The 17,166-nt window shown below is 44.6% G+C and overlaps 1 protein-coding gene across 3 annotated transcripts in view; it reads right to left on the bottom strand.

The window, feature by feature from the left end:
• Positions 1-1,984: 1,984 nt before the first annotated feature.
• The window catches only part of Muc13 (mucin 13, epithelial transmembrane), a 25,893-nt gene continuing 10,711 nt past the window's right edge, over positions 1,985-17,166 (bottom strand). The window contains exons 5-12 of one of the 3 annotated variants that reach the window (NM_001382834.1): positions 15,836-15,891; positions 13,880-14,046; positions 10,907-11,029; positions 10,022-10,148; positions 8,998-9,035; positions 7,311-7,395; positions 6,045-6,240; positions 1,985-3,039 (exon numbers count right to left, since the gene is read on the bottom strand). In NM_001382834.1, the coding sequence (NP_001369763.1) occupies positions 6,045-6,240; positions 7,311-7,395; positions 8,998-9,035; positions 10,022-10,148; positions 10,907-11,029; positions 13,880-14,046; positions 15,836-15,891 (792 nt within the window). In that variant the 3' untranslated portion in view covers positions 1,985-3,039. The remainder of the gene's footprint in view (positions 3,040-6,044; positions 6,241-7,310; positions 7,396-8,997; positions 9,036-10,021; positions 10,149-10,906; positions 11,030-13,879; positions 14,047-15,835; positions 15,892-17,166) is intronic. The other 2 variants (NM_010739.2, XM_006521815.2) reach the window with 2 other exon arrangements.

The raw sequence follows: 17,166 nt of genomic DNA, 5'->3' as shown, positions 1-17,166 counted from the left end.
CTGGGATTAAAGGTGTGCGCTACCACTGCCCAACAAACAAACTGTTTATTATCTACACGGTTGTACTCAGTACCACTGATGCGACAGTGACATTGCTCAGTACTGGGGATGTAGCCCCACAATGGAGTTAGAGCTTCGTGAAAATGGCTGACGCACCAGCTTCAACCCGTAGCACCAAGAACACTCAGTTATAGTAGAAGACCAATAAAGGAGACACTGAAGGCTCTCTAATGCCCAAGTAAAAAGGATGCAAATATTTCAACAGAATCCAGCCAAGCCAGGCACTCTAGTTGTAGTCTAGGTACACGCCTGACATCCCAACAACTAGAGTTAGAGGTAGGACTTATCTATCACAGGTTCAAGACCAGCCTGAACATGCATGGAAAGTGGCAGGATACCACAGTTGATATAGTAAGACCCTGGCTAAAAACAAGAATAAAAACACAACAACTACAAAGTGGGTTGGGGCCGCAGCTCAGTTGTGCAGTGTTTGTTTAGCATGTGAAGGCCTGAGTTTGATCCCCACAACTGCGTTCATTCTGACTAAGGGCCCAAACACGGCTCAATGGGCAGAAGTACTTGCCTGGAAAGTCTGAAAATTATGAGTTTAATACCTTAAGTTCACAGTGGAAAGAGACAACTGAGTCCCCAAACAAGTGCTCTGACCTTCACATGCATGCTGGGGTACTGGAGCATGCGCTCACATGCATGCGCGTGCGCAATCTTCCCCTCTCCCCTGCCCCCTATCCCGCTTAAAAAATAAAGTCAATGATTATACTTGGCTGTGATGTTCCCAAGTAAGACCCTGTTCTCAAACAAACAACAAGCAAAAAAAAAAAAAAAAAAAGCAAGAAAGCAAGCAAGGAAGTCAGCAGTCAGAAAGAAGCCTCTATGAAAGAATAGCGCTAGTCGCACTTTCCCGCAAATTATAGGAGACAGCGCCATCTACTGACCATGAAATTTGCTGGCCTGTGGCAATAAGCTAGAACGGAGGGAAGCTGTACCTCACCAGAGTGCTTAGGGTAGAAGGTGTGGTTAGGAAAACCCCGCCAGAGGGAGGAATGGTTTCCTGATCTATTCAGATAATTTTTTTTTTTCTTGAATGTGCTGGTATCTGAACGTCTGGGTCCCATCTACGTTAATCCGCTTTCCATCGCCAAAACAAACACTCTCAACAAGCTAAAATTGCACAGTTTACCAATATAGGTGCTCAGAATAAGTCAGCCTCCACTGGGATGGCCTGGCCAATCCCTGGATCCAAGACTGGGATCCCTCGGCCTGGACACTTGTCATGGAGTTGTGTTTGAGGGATAGAAGCCAACATGGTCTACGACATGTTAAAATGTTGTCTTGGGTGATGGAAAATCCCTGGTGAAGGTAGCAAATGTCGGGCAGGTCACTCCAGGGTGTCAAGTCACATTTTCTGTTTAAAATGAGACTCAAGGGGGAGCCAGGGAGATGGCTCAGCAGTGAAGAGTACTTACTGCTCCTGCAGTTCGGCAGTAGGCAATATGTACTGAGCACCTGAGCTCTCAGCATCCGAATCAGAATCAGGCAGCTCACATCTGCCTTGACTCCAGCTCTCGGGGGTCTGATGCCTCTGACCCTCAAAGCCAACTACATCTGCACATATAAAATAAAAAAAAAAATAAAACATCTACACCTACTTTAAAATTAAAAGAAAAAATCTTTAAACATGAAATGAGACTTGTGCTAGGAACTAGGACTGGCTTGTTTTCGAGGGTGCTTGCCTGGCATGCATGAAGCCCTGATATACCCAGTATCATCCCTACCAACCACATACACCAGGCATGGTGGCACACACCTGTAAACCCCACACTAGCGATGCAGAGACAGCTCTGGTGAGGCAGAGGTAGGAAGAACAGAAATTTCAGGTCATCTCCTGCTGTGTAAAATGTTCGAAGCCAGCCTGGGATATGTGAGACTCACTACTGCGAGCCTCCCAACACAAGAAAGGACACTATCCACCAAATATATTTTATTAAAGCATTGCCTTCCACAATGAACAATTAAGAACAAATAATAACAAAAATACCTTTCGAGAGGACCAGACGTCAGACAGACACGAGGGCACAATTAACATTTAAAAAGACAGATGATGGATGTATTTATATTTATCGTGTGTGTGTGTGTGTGTGTGTGTGTGTGTGTGTGTGTGTGTGGCCACTGCTAAGCCTCCATCATGGAGCAGAGGTTCAGTGAAGCATCATTGAGTGGACACCAGGCTCCTCTGTCAGAGTTCCAGATAGAAGGCCTGTGCTGTCACAGGGGCTTCACACTGACTGCTGCTTTTGTGGCTTTCCCAGGATCTATGTCTTGGGGATGGCAGCACCGGAGAGTACCCATTTGCTGCCTGAGGAGGGACATCATCAAGGGAGAAGACGCCACCTGCTACCTTCTCCCTCCCTCAGCCTTCCGGCATAGCTTCCTTGGCCTCTCTCTACCTCCTATGCTCCTGTTTCTCCTCCCTGCTTTCCTACCAACTAACATCTCAAAGACTTGAATGTCCCCACAGAGGACAGAGCCAGTCCAAGCCTTCTTATTGTCATTTGCCTGGGTCCCCAAAGTCCTCCTGAGAAAGCTGGGACATGCTTCCATCTCTTGCCTGTCCTCTTGGGGTGAGGCCCTATCACAAGCAGCTAGCTGTTCAAGAGTGGCCAGAGTCCAGAGCTCAGGAGTGGCACTGCTCAGGGATGAGTTATGAGGGTGCTCCCTCTAAGATTGGAAACGCTAAGAGTTGACCCACCAGGAAAGAAAAGCCCCACACCAATTGCCATAGCATTCTGTACTAACTGGAGAAAATCAACTCTTACAAAGGCTCATAGGGTCTATGCGCATTTAATTTGATAGGTGTGTCTTCGGCAAGCTTCGGTCTTCACACAGGTCCACACCCAGAGGGGTTGGCAAACCACGCAGAGGAATGCTGGAGGTCAAACTTTGTCTCTGCCCATTTCTCCTTGTCCTTAAGACCGTAGCTTGGGTGGGCTGGGCTAGGGAGGGTTCCAAATTCTTATCATTCTATACAGGAGGAGAGAGAGAGGCAAGGCTTAGAAAAGATTTCTAGACAGCAACAGGAGAAAACTGATATTTGTCAATTATTTTAATATATCTTTTGTCTTCAGCTTTTTCCCTATGCTCCCTTGTGTCTTTGGGGTGTCTGTCTGTCTGTCTGGTTTGAGACAGGATCTTTATAGCCTAACCTGATGCTGTGTTTTGAATGAAGATGGCTCCCATAGATTTACATGATTGAATAATTGGTCCTCTTTGGTGGGACTGTTTGGGAAGGATTGGGGGTGTGGCTCTGATGGAGGAGGCATGTCACTGGAGGCGGCTTTGGGGTTTCAAAAGCCCACACCATTCCCAGTTAACTCCCTCTGCCTCCAACTTTCAGATAAGGATGTGAGCTCTCAGCTACTGCTCCAGTGTCCAGCTTGCCTGACTGCTGCCATTCTCCCCACCATGATGGCCATGCACTTACCCCCGACAATGTAAGTCTCACTAAACTCTTTCTTCTACAGGTAGTAGTCTTGGTCATGGTGTCTTACCACAGAGGAACTAAGACACCAGGCTTCAGATGTGTGGTCCTCTTGCTTCAGCCTCCCCAGATGCTGCCTGGGTTTTGCTTCTGTTGGTATTTCCAATCTTTTGTGTTTTGCTTTGTTTTTATGTGCCAGCTTCTCAATATGTAGCTTCAGTCGGGCTAGCCTGGAAGTCACATGTAGCCCAGACTAGCCCGAAGCTTACATAGAGATCTACCTGTCTCTGTTTCCTGAGTGCTAGTATTAAAGGCATATGCCATTATGTCCAGCCTGTTCTCTTGTTTTGTTTTTTGTTCTTTTCAATATTCAAATTTCTTTTTTTTTAAGATTTATTTATTTATTATATGTAAGTACACTGTAGCTATCTTCAGACACTCCAGAAGAGGGCGTCAGATCTTGTTACAGATGGTTGTGAGCCACCATGTGGTTGCTGGGATTTGAACTTCAGACCTTCGGAAGAGCAGTCGGGTGCTCTTACCCACTGAGCCATCTCACCAGCCCAATATTCAAATTTCTAAAGCTATATCTCAAGACCCCTTTCTTCCTCTTTTATATTTGATTCTTTCATTGGTGTGTGTGTATGTGGTGTATGTGTGTATGTGTTCATGTATGTGTATGTGTACGTGCTTGTATGCAATATATGTGTGAAGGCCAAGCGTTTATGGAGTGCTGAGATCTGAACTCAGGTCCCCTTGCTTGCTCAACAGGATCTTCACTGACTGAGCCATCTTTTCAGTTCCCTTTACATTTTTTTTTCTTTTGAACAAATTGTCTCTGTTTTCTCTTCCCTTCCCACCTCGTCCCTGGCTCCTTTCTCCTCTTCCTTTTCTGTACCTCAGCCCTTTGTCAGTTGTCCCTTAGAGACACTTCTCACCGGCCCCAAATCCTCCCCTGGGAAACAAAATGTTTCCAGTCAAACTTGCTTTTCTCTTTTGAAAGATTGAAATAGACTGCTTTGTAGGACTGGTCTAAGGCACTATCATCTATCTATCTATCTATCTATCTATCTATCTATCTATCTATCTATCTACACACACATATAATGGGTAGACACATATACACATATAATGTATATGTGTGTATATATACAAATGTGTACTATATATATATATACATACATATATGTGTGTGTGTATATATATATAAATTTATTATATGTGTATGGGTGTTTTGCCTGCATATATGTCTGTGTACTATGTGTGTGCCTGTTGCCTGTGAAGGTCAGAAAAGGGCAGTGGATCCCATGAGGCTGGATTTATAGATGGTTGTGAGCTGCCATGTGGATGCTGGGGATCAAACCCAGTCCTCTGGAAGAGCAGCTGGTACTTTTAACTGCTGAGCCATCTCTCCAGCCCTGGCATAAATTTAGAAATAAACTGTTGCCTTGAGATGTCGGGGAAGAGGAGAGCTGTGTTTGTGCTTTTGTGCATTTGACATACAGGTTCCCACAGCTCCACGCTGCCCTCACTGTCATTTCCACACCTGACTTAGACCCCAGTTCTTTATTTACACACTGGTGCTGCCATCCCAAGCATGTAGGTCAGAGTCACGAAAGTGGATATTTAGTTTAATTTTATTTTTGTTTTATTTTTGGTATTATAAACTGTAGGGCCTCACAGTGTTACTGCGCCTCTCTTTATTCATAATATACCTCCCTTAATTACTATTTTAGTAATGTAAAGTGTATTTTGTTCTTAATTGTTCTCCTCATCTATTATCTCCCCCCACCATCAAATCATTTTCTTTCCTTTTGAGACAGCATTTCACTGAGTCCTCCCGGCTGGCTGTGAATTCCTTCTGTAGCTCAGGAGGGCCCTGAACTTGCTACCTTCTTGTATCTTGAGTAGCTCTCACGATTGGTCCTGGTTAGAAGTGGATAATTATTTGTCTATCTATTACATTTATATACCTGGGAGGGAGAATACACATGCCACACTGTGCACGTGGAAGCCCGAGAACAGTTTGTGGGAGCCTGTTCTCTCCCTCCTGCATGTGGGTCCTGGGACTGAGCTCAGCTCATCAGACTCAAAAGGCAAGCACCTTTCCCAGCTGAGTGACCTCAGTAGCCAGAAAGTGGGTAAGTTAGAGGCACTCAAGGATGCTAAGACTGAGCTAAAAAAATAAAAAATAAAAGAGGAAATGGAAGCCCCGAGACATTCAGAGACAGGGCTGATGTCATGTAGACGGCCATTAGTCCTAGCTAGGGACCAAGTGGTGACTGAGGCTGTAGCTGGGACCTCCTTGTTTGCTAATATTTTTTAAAAGATTTGTTTGCTTCTTTTATGTGTATGAGTGTTTTGCTTGCATTTATGTATGCATGCCGTGTGCTTGCCTGGCACCTGTATCATCATGTGAGTGCTGGCAACCAACCCTCAGGTCCTCGGTAAGAGTGACACGTGCTCTTAACCGCTGAGCCACCTCTCCAGCCATGCCTCCGCTCTCTACCTGGGCATTACATCCTGCCAAGCCAGAGGCCGCACTCACCTAGTAGTCAGGGCGAGGCATGCTTCGCTGGTTTGCGTAGGGATTAGGGGTCTGACTCGGGACCCCTGTTCTGACTTTGGGGAAGATGCTGTTGTCCGCTCCTAAGTTGGAGAAGCCGGTCTGCCTCAGTCGTAGGTTATGGAAGTCATCCTCAATCAGCCTCTGCTCTTCTCCATCCTTCTTTTTGTTCTTTGACCTAAAATCAGAAAATTTAATGAGGGCTCGGGGAGCGCAACAAAGTTTCTTAAGGTATGAGTTTTGGTTTTGTTGTTGTTGTTGTTGTTTTCTGAGACAGGCTTCACTATAACCCTGGTTGTCTTGGAGCGCACTAAGTAGACCAGGCTGGCCTTGAACTCACAAAAATCCTGCCGCATCTGCCTCCCGAGTGCTGGGATCAAAGGTATCACAGGTAGTTCTAGGGAAGAGTTGTTGCTATAGAAACTGATTATTGAGTCTGATTGATGTGAAGCAACTTAAACAACAATATTTAATCATAAAGGACATTTAGCCATGTATATAGTATCACCTGAAAAGACAGAATTAAGTAAAAGCCATTGGACAGTTCTATTCAATGGGCAAGAACATACAGTGCTTTTGGAGAGAACCTGAGTTCAGGGTCCAGCACCAGGCTGGGAGCTTACAGCTGCCTGTGACTCCACTTCTAAGGAATCCTCCGGATCCCTTGGACACCTTGTCTCACATATACTTATTTTATATATTACATAACATAAAATACATAACATACTGTTATATATAGATATATTGTTTACTTATTTATTATTTATAAATCACTTATTAATTATTTATATATTATATTTAAATATGTTATATGTAAATACATATTACTATATATAAATATAAAAGAAACAAATAATTTCCTTTCTTTTTAAAGGATTTATTTTTATTATTTTCTCTAAGCATTTTGTATATAATGTATAAATGATAGCTATAAAGTATTAAAATATAAATAATGCCTGTAACATATCAGTATATTACATATAATACATTATATTATTATAATTAATATATTATAAATATTGTTTTATATATTAGTATATGCTACATTTATATCACATATCATATATTACATATACAATATTATATGATATATACTAATATATTTATAATAATTATAATATATAATATAAATATAATAAATTGTGATATAACTTATATAATAAATATATTGTTTCCTTTTTCTCATGCATGAGTGTCTAGGAGCATCTGGAGAGCAGCATATTTAGCAGCATCTATCCACCCCCATACCTCGCAGAGACGATAAAAGCAATCAGCAAGATGAGGATGAGGGCTCCAGCAATGGTGCCCACGATGGTGAGGATCAGCTGAAATTCTGAAAGGGAAAACAGAAGAGAGGCCCAGTTAGTGTTAATGTCAACACGGCACAACTTGGAAAAAAGAGTATCTTAAGGAGGCATTATCTAAATTTGGTGAGCTGATGGCTTATGTCTGGGTCAGCGGTTGTCTTGACTGTTAATTGATACAGTCCATGGTGGGGAGCACCATTCCCTAGGCAGGGGGTCCTGAACAGTAAGAGAGAAGAGAGCTAGATGGGAGCCAGAGTGCAGAAAGCAAGGATCCCTGTGTTCATTCTCTCTTTACTCTTGACTGTGGATGCAATGTTTGAATACCTGCCTTGATTTCCTCAAAATAATAAGACTTTAACCTGGAATTATAAACCAAACAAAGGCCCTCCCCTCTCTCTCCCCGCTCCCCCCCCAAAGCTTCTTTCTGTAGCTTTTGGCTGTCCTGGAGCTCACTCTGTAGACCGGGCTAGCCTTGAACTCACAGAAACCCACCTGCCTTTGTCTCTCGCGTGCTGGGATTAAAGCTGTGTGTGACCACTGCCCGAGTAGCTTTCTCTCTTATACTGCTTTTGGCCAGAGTATTTGTCTCAACAAAAGAAATGAAACTAGAACAAACTGGCAGCCTTCAGCGCATGGGTCCTGCTAACTACTGCACAGAGGCTGTGTTCCCAGTGGCTCCCACCATGAGCTCTATCACAGAGGCAAGCAGGGCAGGCGTTCGTCTCTGTTGCCACCCTCTCCTTGTCCTCATGTTTTAACCATGTCTGCAGCACATGGTCATCACAAGCAGCCTTTCCAGCTATAAAATTGCAGATGCAATCTCAGCTGAGGTCTCTCATCTTTCTCTCCATCTCTCCTACCACTGCCTGCCCTCCAAAGCGCCACCAGGGTCACCAGTAGAGGGGGCAGGTAATGGCTTACTAGGGAGGAGTCTGTTAATGCTAATACTCTTTATCTGCCCCAGATGAGGGCTATAGACCTTTTATTATATAGCCCAGGATGTCCTTAAATTCACAGCAGTCCTCATGTCTCAACGATCCTAGTACTAAGATTATAGACATCTACCACTCTGCCTGGCTACTATAGACTTTTGAAATATGACCATAAGATAGCCCGTAAACGTAACACATAACCCAGTCCCAAACACAGTCTGAAAAACATTGGAAAACCCACTAATGCCAACAATGGTGGCACACGCCTTTAATCCAGAGGCAGAGGCAGGTGACTCTCTGGGTTTTAGGCCACCCAGGATACATAGTAAGACCCTGTTTCCAAAATGAATGAATGAAATTTGATAAGACCTGCTTAAGAATTTAAATGCCTGGTTTCTAAACTGTTCACCAGTACCCATCATTATTGAACACACGATCTATAATATAGAATCTGAGTAGATGACTAAGGATGCCTTTCTTTGGTCCTATGTGGGTTCAGAGCCACCAGCTCACCCCTGGGTCTGAGTTCTGTTCTTTCTAACACAGGTGAATGTGGGGTACAGGGTCCAGAAGACAAGCTCAGAGCTGAGTTTTTCTCTCAGTGAGTTCAGGAAACTTTGGTGGAGTGAGCAGGGCTCTGGATGTAGTCTGCATGTATTTCTTGGATGTTTAGGAGTTTAGTGTATCTATACTCACGGTCTTTGCAATTCATCCCGCTGTAGCCAAATGGACACCTGGAACACATTCACAGTAGGGAGCCATGTTAAAGAGTCTCTTTAATTCTCAGCCCAATTTCCATTTCTCCCTTTCTGTCTGCCTTTCATTCTGTCCTTCCTTGATTTCTGACATCTTCTTTTTTTTTTTTTTTAAAAGATTTATTTTATTAATATATGTAAGTACACTGTAGCTGTCTTCAGACACTCCAGAAGAGGGAGTCAGATGTTGTTGCGGATGGTTGTGAGCCACCATGTGGTTGCTGGGATTTGAACTCTGGACCTTCGGAAGAGCAGTCGGGTGCTCTTACCCACTGAGCCATCTCACCAGCCCCCCTGACATCTTCTTTATGCTACCACTTTCTCAAGAGAATACCTTCCATGGGGTTCTGGAAGGGTGAGGTGCACTCAATCCACTGTGGCCTTATTTGCTGAAGACTGAACATAACAGCCTCTGAACTCGAGGAAAGCTTGACCATTCAGGCAAAGCTGAATGTAAAAGCATGGAGTAGATGGACCCTCTCAAGGGCCCGTGTCATCATTCAGGTTTGTTTCTTCATTTTGGAATAGGCACCTAACATGTTTGTAACTGTTGCATGATAGGTTCTACCTACTGGAGTGTCTAGGAATACAGAAAGCTCAAAAACTCTTGGATGGGTATTGATGAGATGGCTCAGCGGTTAAGGGCACTGGCTGCTCTTCCAGAGGTCCTGAGTTCAATTCCCAGCAACCACATGGTAATTTATAACCATCTAGAATGGGGTCTGATGCCCTCTTCTGGCATGCAGGTACAGCACTCATACACACAAAGTGAATAAATATATCTTCAGGAAAAACAAAACAAAACAAAACAACCAACCAACCTTCTTGGATGGTGATGACACCATGATACTCTCTCTCTGCCAACCCATGCCAACTTGCCAGCTTCCTGACACTGAACCAGCATATGTGCTACAAGCTTTGGCCTAGCTATGTTGTGACAAGATAAAAATGAAGTGATTTCTTACTCTTCACACTTCCTGTTCCCGTTTGCCCTCTGGTAGCCCGGCATGCACACACAATCCATTACTCCGTTATCCATCTTTAAGCACTGCTCCTTCTCCTCTGCATTGCAGGGCTGAGAGCACGTTACAGCTTTAAAACAGAGTGGTTTCTAGGTCATTTTCAGAAACAATCTCTTGAAGAAGAAAAAGAAGGAGGAGGAAGAGGAGGAGGAGAAGAAGGAGGGGGGCGGCTGGAGAGATGGCTCAGCAGTTAAGAGCACTGACTGCTCTTCCAGAGGTCCTGAGTTCAACTCCAAACACACTGTCATGGGATCCAATGCACTCTCCTGGTGTGTGTCTGAAGACAGCTGCAGTATACTCATATAAATAAAAAATAAATAGAAGAAGAAGAAGAAGAAGAAGAAGAAGAAGAAGAAGAAGAAGAAGAAGAAATGTGTGTGTGTGTGCGTGTGTGTGTGTGTGTGTGTGTGTGTGTGTGTGTGTGTTAGAGAGCACATGCCACAGGACTTATGTGGAAGTCACAGGACAAATTACTTTCTGAGCAGTCAGTTCTCTCAGGTAAACTGAGTAAACTCAGGTCGCCAGGCTTGCTTGGCAAGTGCCTTTGCTGGTTAGAGCCATCTCACCACCCCAGAGACAATCTCTTCAACCCCAAGATGGCATGTAACATATTACAATTTTGTGCATTGTTTTTTTTTTCTTTTCTAAGTAACATAAGGATGTGCCTCATGTGAAGCTGACCATGGGCACCACACCAACTCTTACCCAGGTCCTAGGCTAAAGTCAAAATATACATGGGAACCCAAAGCAGCCATGATTGTTTTTTGAAAATACTAGAGGATGGAGTGAGAGTGGGAAGGTAAGTTTGAAAGCAGTTGTAACACTTACCAACACAAAAAGGAACCTGTGGGTTCAGCCTGTCCAGCCCAGGTTTGCACGTGCATTGTAAAATGTCCTGGCATTTACTGCTGTCATTCCCTACACAACCATAATGATCACACAAATTTATACCTGTGAGAGACATAAATACACAAAACACCAAATTAAAAAAGCACATTGAGGAAGCCCATATAGATAACTCGTGACAGCATTTCACCCTCGCTCCCTATGCAGTCATTCAGTTATTTGAGTTTTCTGTGTCCACGTTTCCTCCACCTATAAAACGGCTCTCATAAGTCTTGTTTCCATGTTTGCAGTGAGAACAGAAGGAGCTAATGTAAATGACGGCGCCCACATGGGGACCTCAATAACCCTACAGTATTTTGTTCATTTGTAGATACAGTGACATTTAAAAGTTAGGCTAAGGACACTAAAGTTTTTAGTTTTTTGTTTGTTTCAGTTTTGGTTTTTCAAGGCAGGGTTTTTTTTTTGTTTTTGTTTTTGTTTTTTCTGTGTAGCCCTGGCTGTCCTGAAACTTGATCTGTAGACCAGGCTAGTCTTAAACTCAGAGATCCATCTGCCTCTGCTTCCTGAGTGCTGGGATTAAAGGTGTGTGCCAATACACTCAGCTTTTGACACTGTTCTATTTTTTTTTTAATTTTATAGTTTTGTGTGTGTGTGTGTGTGTGTGTGTGTGTGTGTGTGTGAGAGAGAGAGAGAGAGAGAGAGAGAGAGAGAGAGAGAGAGAGAGAGAGAGAATCAGGTGTGCATTGCATGTTTCTACAGAGGCCAGCAGAGGGCGTCAGATTGTCAGACTCTCTGGAGCTGCAGTTAAAGGCATTTGTTAGGCACCTGACATGGTTGCTGGGATTCAAGCCCCAGTTCAGTTTTCACAATTAAACAAGTGTTCTCAAACAGTGACCATCTCTCCAGCCCCTGGCTTTTATTCCTAGGCTAGAGAGTCCTCTGGAAGATGCTAAGCAGGAACTTGTCATGAGAGAACCGCCTTCGAAGAATGCTAGTCTGGGTTTGGATTGCAAGTGCTCGGGGTGAGAAGGTGAATCTGAGAGGGGACTGGAGCAGAGGGCAGAAGGAGTTAGAAAAGTGGTGTTCCCCTCTAATAAAGAGCCCGAGCTGTAACTAACCCACTGCGGCTTGAAACTATTTATGTCTTAGTCAGGGTTTCTATTGCTGTGATGGACACCATGACCAAAGAGCAAGCTGGGGAGGAAAGGGTTTATTTAGCTTACACTTCCACATCACTGTTCATCATCAAAGGAAGCCAGGACAGAAATGCAAGCAGAGAAGAAACCTGGAGACAGGAGCTGATGCAGAGGTCATGGAGGGGTGTTGCTTACTGCCTTACTCAGCCTGATTCCTTATAGAATCCAGGACCACCGCCCAGGGATGGCCCTGCCCACCGTGGGCGGGGCCTCCCCATCAATCACTGAGTATGCAAGTACCCCGGAGGTTGCCTACAGCCTGATCTTAAGGAGGCACTGTCTCAGTTGAGGTTTCCTCCTCTCTGAAGACTCTAGCCTGGATCAAGCTGACATAAAACTAGCCAGCACAACCTTCAATTCAAAATCTAGAGAAAGAGAGTATATTTTTGTGACCAGGCCTGAAGAGCAGCGTGACTTCCTCTAAGCGCTGAGGCATTGGCTTCCATCTGGGGCAGTTTGCTTTGTCTGACTCTAGACATCAGTTTAGGGGACTTGGTTAATCTACTTAATCGCACAGGACGGGTTTCAGAGTGGAGGGAGGTGTTCAGAGAGGTGGTCTAAAAAGTGCGTTTCAGATCTGACACTGACCAGTTTCAGCTCTGAAAATGAGGGATTATAAGCGAAGCAATTACTCAGGAGTGTAAAAATGAGAACACTGGAGTTGGGGGAGGGGGCTCCCCAAGATTATCCTGAGAAATGGGTAAATTGTTCTTAGCGGATGAGTACCTGTGGTCAGTGCCCATGCTGATGGGGACTCTCAGTTTCTTCATGAGTGTGCTAAGGCCTATCTAGCCCCAAACAACATAAGGCCCAGGGCGCAAGGCCACTGCTACTCTAGACAAAATTATGAGCCCAAGAAATACATCGGTGGATTAGCAGTGGTAGGTCCCACAGCAGAGCTCTGTCTCACAGTATTTTACACTCTAGGTCCTAACACATAACACACGAGAAGAAAGAATCTTTGTAAAGTCCCAAAGAAAAAGGTGTTGGGAAACTCTAAGTGAACACATTTATTTATGTTTTGAAAAACAGAACTCAGGGGTCAGGGAGATGACTCAGTTAATAAAGTGCTGCTGTCCAAGTGTGAGAACCCAAGTTCAAGTGTGAGAATCCAAGTCCAAGTGTGAGAACCCAAGTTCAAGTGCAAGAACCCAAGTCCAAGTGCGAGAACCCAAGTTCAAGTCTGAGAACCCAAGTTCAAGTGTGAGAACCCAAGTTCAAGTGTGAGAACCCAAATCCAAGTGTGAGAACCCAAGTTCAAGTGCAATAATCCAAGTCCAAGTGCGAGAACCCAAGTTCAAGTGTGAGAACCCAAGTTCAAGTGTGAGAACCCAAGTTCAATCTCAAGCAACCACAGGGGGCCGGTGTGGGGAGCAGGCATGTTGGTGTCCACTTGTAACTCTAGCTCTGAAGAAGTGGAGATAGGAGGGCCTTGGGATCCACTGGCCTGCCAGACTAGCTATCTCACTTATCAGAGAAAAAAGGTAGCCTTCTGTGGGGTGGCTTAGTGTAGAACACTTGATTAGCATCCAGGGGATCCTAGGTTTAAGCCCCAGCCCCAGGAAGATGAACTCAGGGTAGATGGCTCCTGAGGGGGAACACCTGCAGAGATTGACTTACACACACACACACACACACACACACACACACACTACACACACACAGAGGGGGAGGGTGGGGAGGGTTTGGAGACAGCAATCAATCTGGCTTGAAAGTTAGACCTTTAGGCAAACTTTAAGTAAAATTACTTAGCACTTACTGACATAGTCTTTCACATTGCCACTAGTCTTAATTGCAGTTTCGATTGCAGAAGATACACTCTTTTCAGTTTCTTTTGTGTCTGCTCCAAATATATTTACTACGGATACACTGACGTCCTTTGTAGCATCACGCATTGCAGATCTTGCTGACCGTGAAGGGGCTGTGCTGAAAGAGAAGTAGGGGTGTCAATGGATAAATCAAACTGAGGAGTCAACAAGCAATATCTGAACGTCCCTGATGCCCAAGTCTGCTGTGTGTGCTCTAGCCCTGACCCATTGTAGATCACATATGGAGGCCTGGGGGTAACATAGTGTCGAATTTTCAGCCTGCTGGCTTCTATTTGATGTGTGCTCAGAGAAAACTATAATGAAAACAATTCTTTTTTCTTCTTTTTCAAGAATTATTTATTTATTTTATGTATATGAGTACGCTATAGCTGTCTTCAGACACACCAGAAGAGGGCATCGGATCCCATTACAGATGCTTGTGAGCCACCATGTGGTTGCTAAGAATTGAACTCAGGACCTCTGGAGGAGCAGTCAGTGCTTTTAACTGCTGAGCCATCTCTCCAGCCCCCAAGACAACATTCTTTTGGAAGGTACTTGGAGTTCTCAAACCAGGTATGGTTTACAACCAAAGGATACAACAAGGTCCGTGTGAACAAGATGCTGGGCAGACATCCACAGCTTTCCATCTCAGGCCACAGCCTGTCTACGCTGGCTGGAGTCAGTAGGATTTTAGAGGCACCACTGAGTCACGTGTGCTCTTTTGTATGAGTGTGTGTGTGTGTGTGTGTGTGTGTGTGTGTGTGTGTGTGTATGTGTGTGTGTGTGTGTGTGTGTGTACATGCATGTGCAGGTGTGAGTCTGTGAGTGCTGCAGCATACACATACATATGAAGTTCAGAAGACAACTTTCTGGAACTCTGGAGATCAAACCCAGGTCACTGAATTTGGCTGACGCACTGAGCCATCTTCTGGGCCCAAGAACTGTTTTTATAAGCCTATTTAATCTTCTTCCCTCTCACAATCTACAATGTTCTGGCCCATGATTGTGCTTCCTATGTGCTTCCCTGGATCTTGACCAGGAATCACCTGGAACTGTGACCTGTGGGCAGATAAGCCTCTATCCACAGCTCCTTTCTGGGCCCCAGAACTTTATTACCAATTGCCAGTCTGGCAAGTGGCATCAAACAGTGGGTGAGTGAAAGCCTTGGTTGACCACCAGGGTTTTCCACGATGTGTTCTTCTCCATGTACCTCCACTTGCCTCTGAACTCCTTGGCCATGCCAAACCTGCTAAGGAGCCTGTCGGCCAGCAGCTGGCAAGTGCTGTAGCCTGTGGCTTCCACACATTACCTCAGTAGTTCATGAGCACGGGCTGTTATACTCCCTTTCAGCCGGCGTAAGCATTCTGAAAGATGGTGTTCCTGTCCGCTACAAGAGCTGTCTCCCTATATTTGAGTGTGTTGTATTTGTTTCTGTCCTGGATCACAAAGCATTTTTGAGCATCGTAGCCAGTTTACCCTCTCATTGTCCCTTAGATTCCCCTGTTGTCCCCTAAAGTAGCCTTTATCCTTGATGACATTGGCAAACCCCATCCCGGAACACCATGGCTCTATCCACCAGTGAAGGGGTAGGGACAGTCTACCTTAGGAGACTGAGCCTGGAGCTCACCAATTTGCCTAGGTTGGCCTGCCAGTGAGCTCCAGGGATCTCACTGTCTCCATTCCCCAACTGAGGCTTCTTATGTAGGTACTGGGGTTCCAAACTCAGTTCCCTGTGCTTGTGGGGCAAGCACTTTACCACCTGAGCCACCTCCCTGGCCCCGCGGCTATTTCTTCTTGACGTATCACTTAACACAAGATGGCCTGTGACATGGGGAGCTCAAGAAGAGCAGACATGAAGCACAGATATGCTGCCTCCAAAGTACCTCACTGGTCCAAAGCCAACTTACCTCACTTTAATAATTACAGTCTGTCCATAGTCAGTCTTATTAAATGTTGTTTCAAACTGTGGAGGAAAACAGATGTAATAACAAGGGGGACAAATTTAAATTATATTCTAGGTTTAAACATTTCTTTTCTGTTTTTCTTTTTCTCTTCCTTCCCCCATTCCTTCCTTCTTTCCTCCCTCCCCACTCCCTCACTTCTTCCTCCCTCCCTCCCTCCCCCTCCTTCCCTTTTTATGTCAAGATGAAAGGCAAAGAGAAGAGAATCATCCGGAAGGTGGAAGGCCAGCTTGCTTGGAATATACAAAGTGTGGCAGAAACAAGAGACCATGTCCTAGCAAGGTGGAAGGAAAGCCAACTCCTGAATGTTGTCTTTGACACAAAACAATATGACATGCTCACACCAGTGCATGCACACACACACACAATAAATAGAATATTTTAAAAAGAACAATAATATGGGAGTTGAAGAGATGGCTCAGGGTTAAGAGCACTGACTGCTCTTCCAGAGGTCCTGAGTTCAATTCCCAGCAACCACATGTTAGCTCACAGCCGTCTGTAATGGGATCTGATGCCCTCTTCTGGTGTGTCTGAAAATAGCAACAGTATACTCATATACGTAAAATAAATAAATAATTCATAGAAAAGAAAAAGAACAATAATACAAAAATGTTTTCTAGCCGGGTGGTGGCGGCACATGCCTTTAATCCCAGCACTTGGGAGGCAGAGGCAGGTGGATTTCTGAGTTCCAGGACAGCCAGGGCTATACAGAGAAACCCTGTATCCAAAACCAAAATAACAAACAAACAAACAAAAAAATGTTTTCTAAAACCAAATAAACAAAAACACTCTTTAAAACTGTAACAATGCTTGACCGCCTCCTGGACACCCCTGACTGAGCTCAGGTGTCTAAACACTGGCTGGCTGAACGCTATAGAGAGTTTCTGAGCTCCTCTCTCTCTCTCTCTCTCTCTCTCTCTCTCTCTCTCTCTCTCTCTCTTGGTTTTTAGACAGGGTTTCTCTGTCTCTGGCTTCTGCTTCGATTAAAGGCGTACATTACTACACCCCACAAACTAATTTGTTTCAAAAGACACAGTTAGAGCTCTTATTTATTTAAAACCACACCAATAGCTTCTCTAACTGGCAGGTCTGGAGCGGAGTCCCAAGGCTGCTTTCTGGAGGCATGGCAGGGCTATGCTGGGTGAGCGTACAGATGCACAACCACAAGGACGCCCAAGAATCCCTGGGGAGCTACCTGTCCTCTAGAAGGGGTACATGTCACTTTGTCAACAAAAAGCACAATTGTGTCATGTGACCACATGAAGATCAGTCCCATG

Source organism: Mus musculus, chromosome 16 (genome assembly GCF_000001635.26).
Source record: "Mus musculus strain C57BL/6J chromosome 16, GRCm38.p6 C57BL/6J".
Classification (NCBI taxonomy): Eukaryota; Metazoa; Chordata; class Mammalia; order Rodentia; family Muridae; genus Mus; species Mus musculus.
The sequence above is the reverse complement of the archived record's forward strand: the minus strand, read 5'-3'. Positions and strand labels throughout refer to the sequence as shown.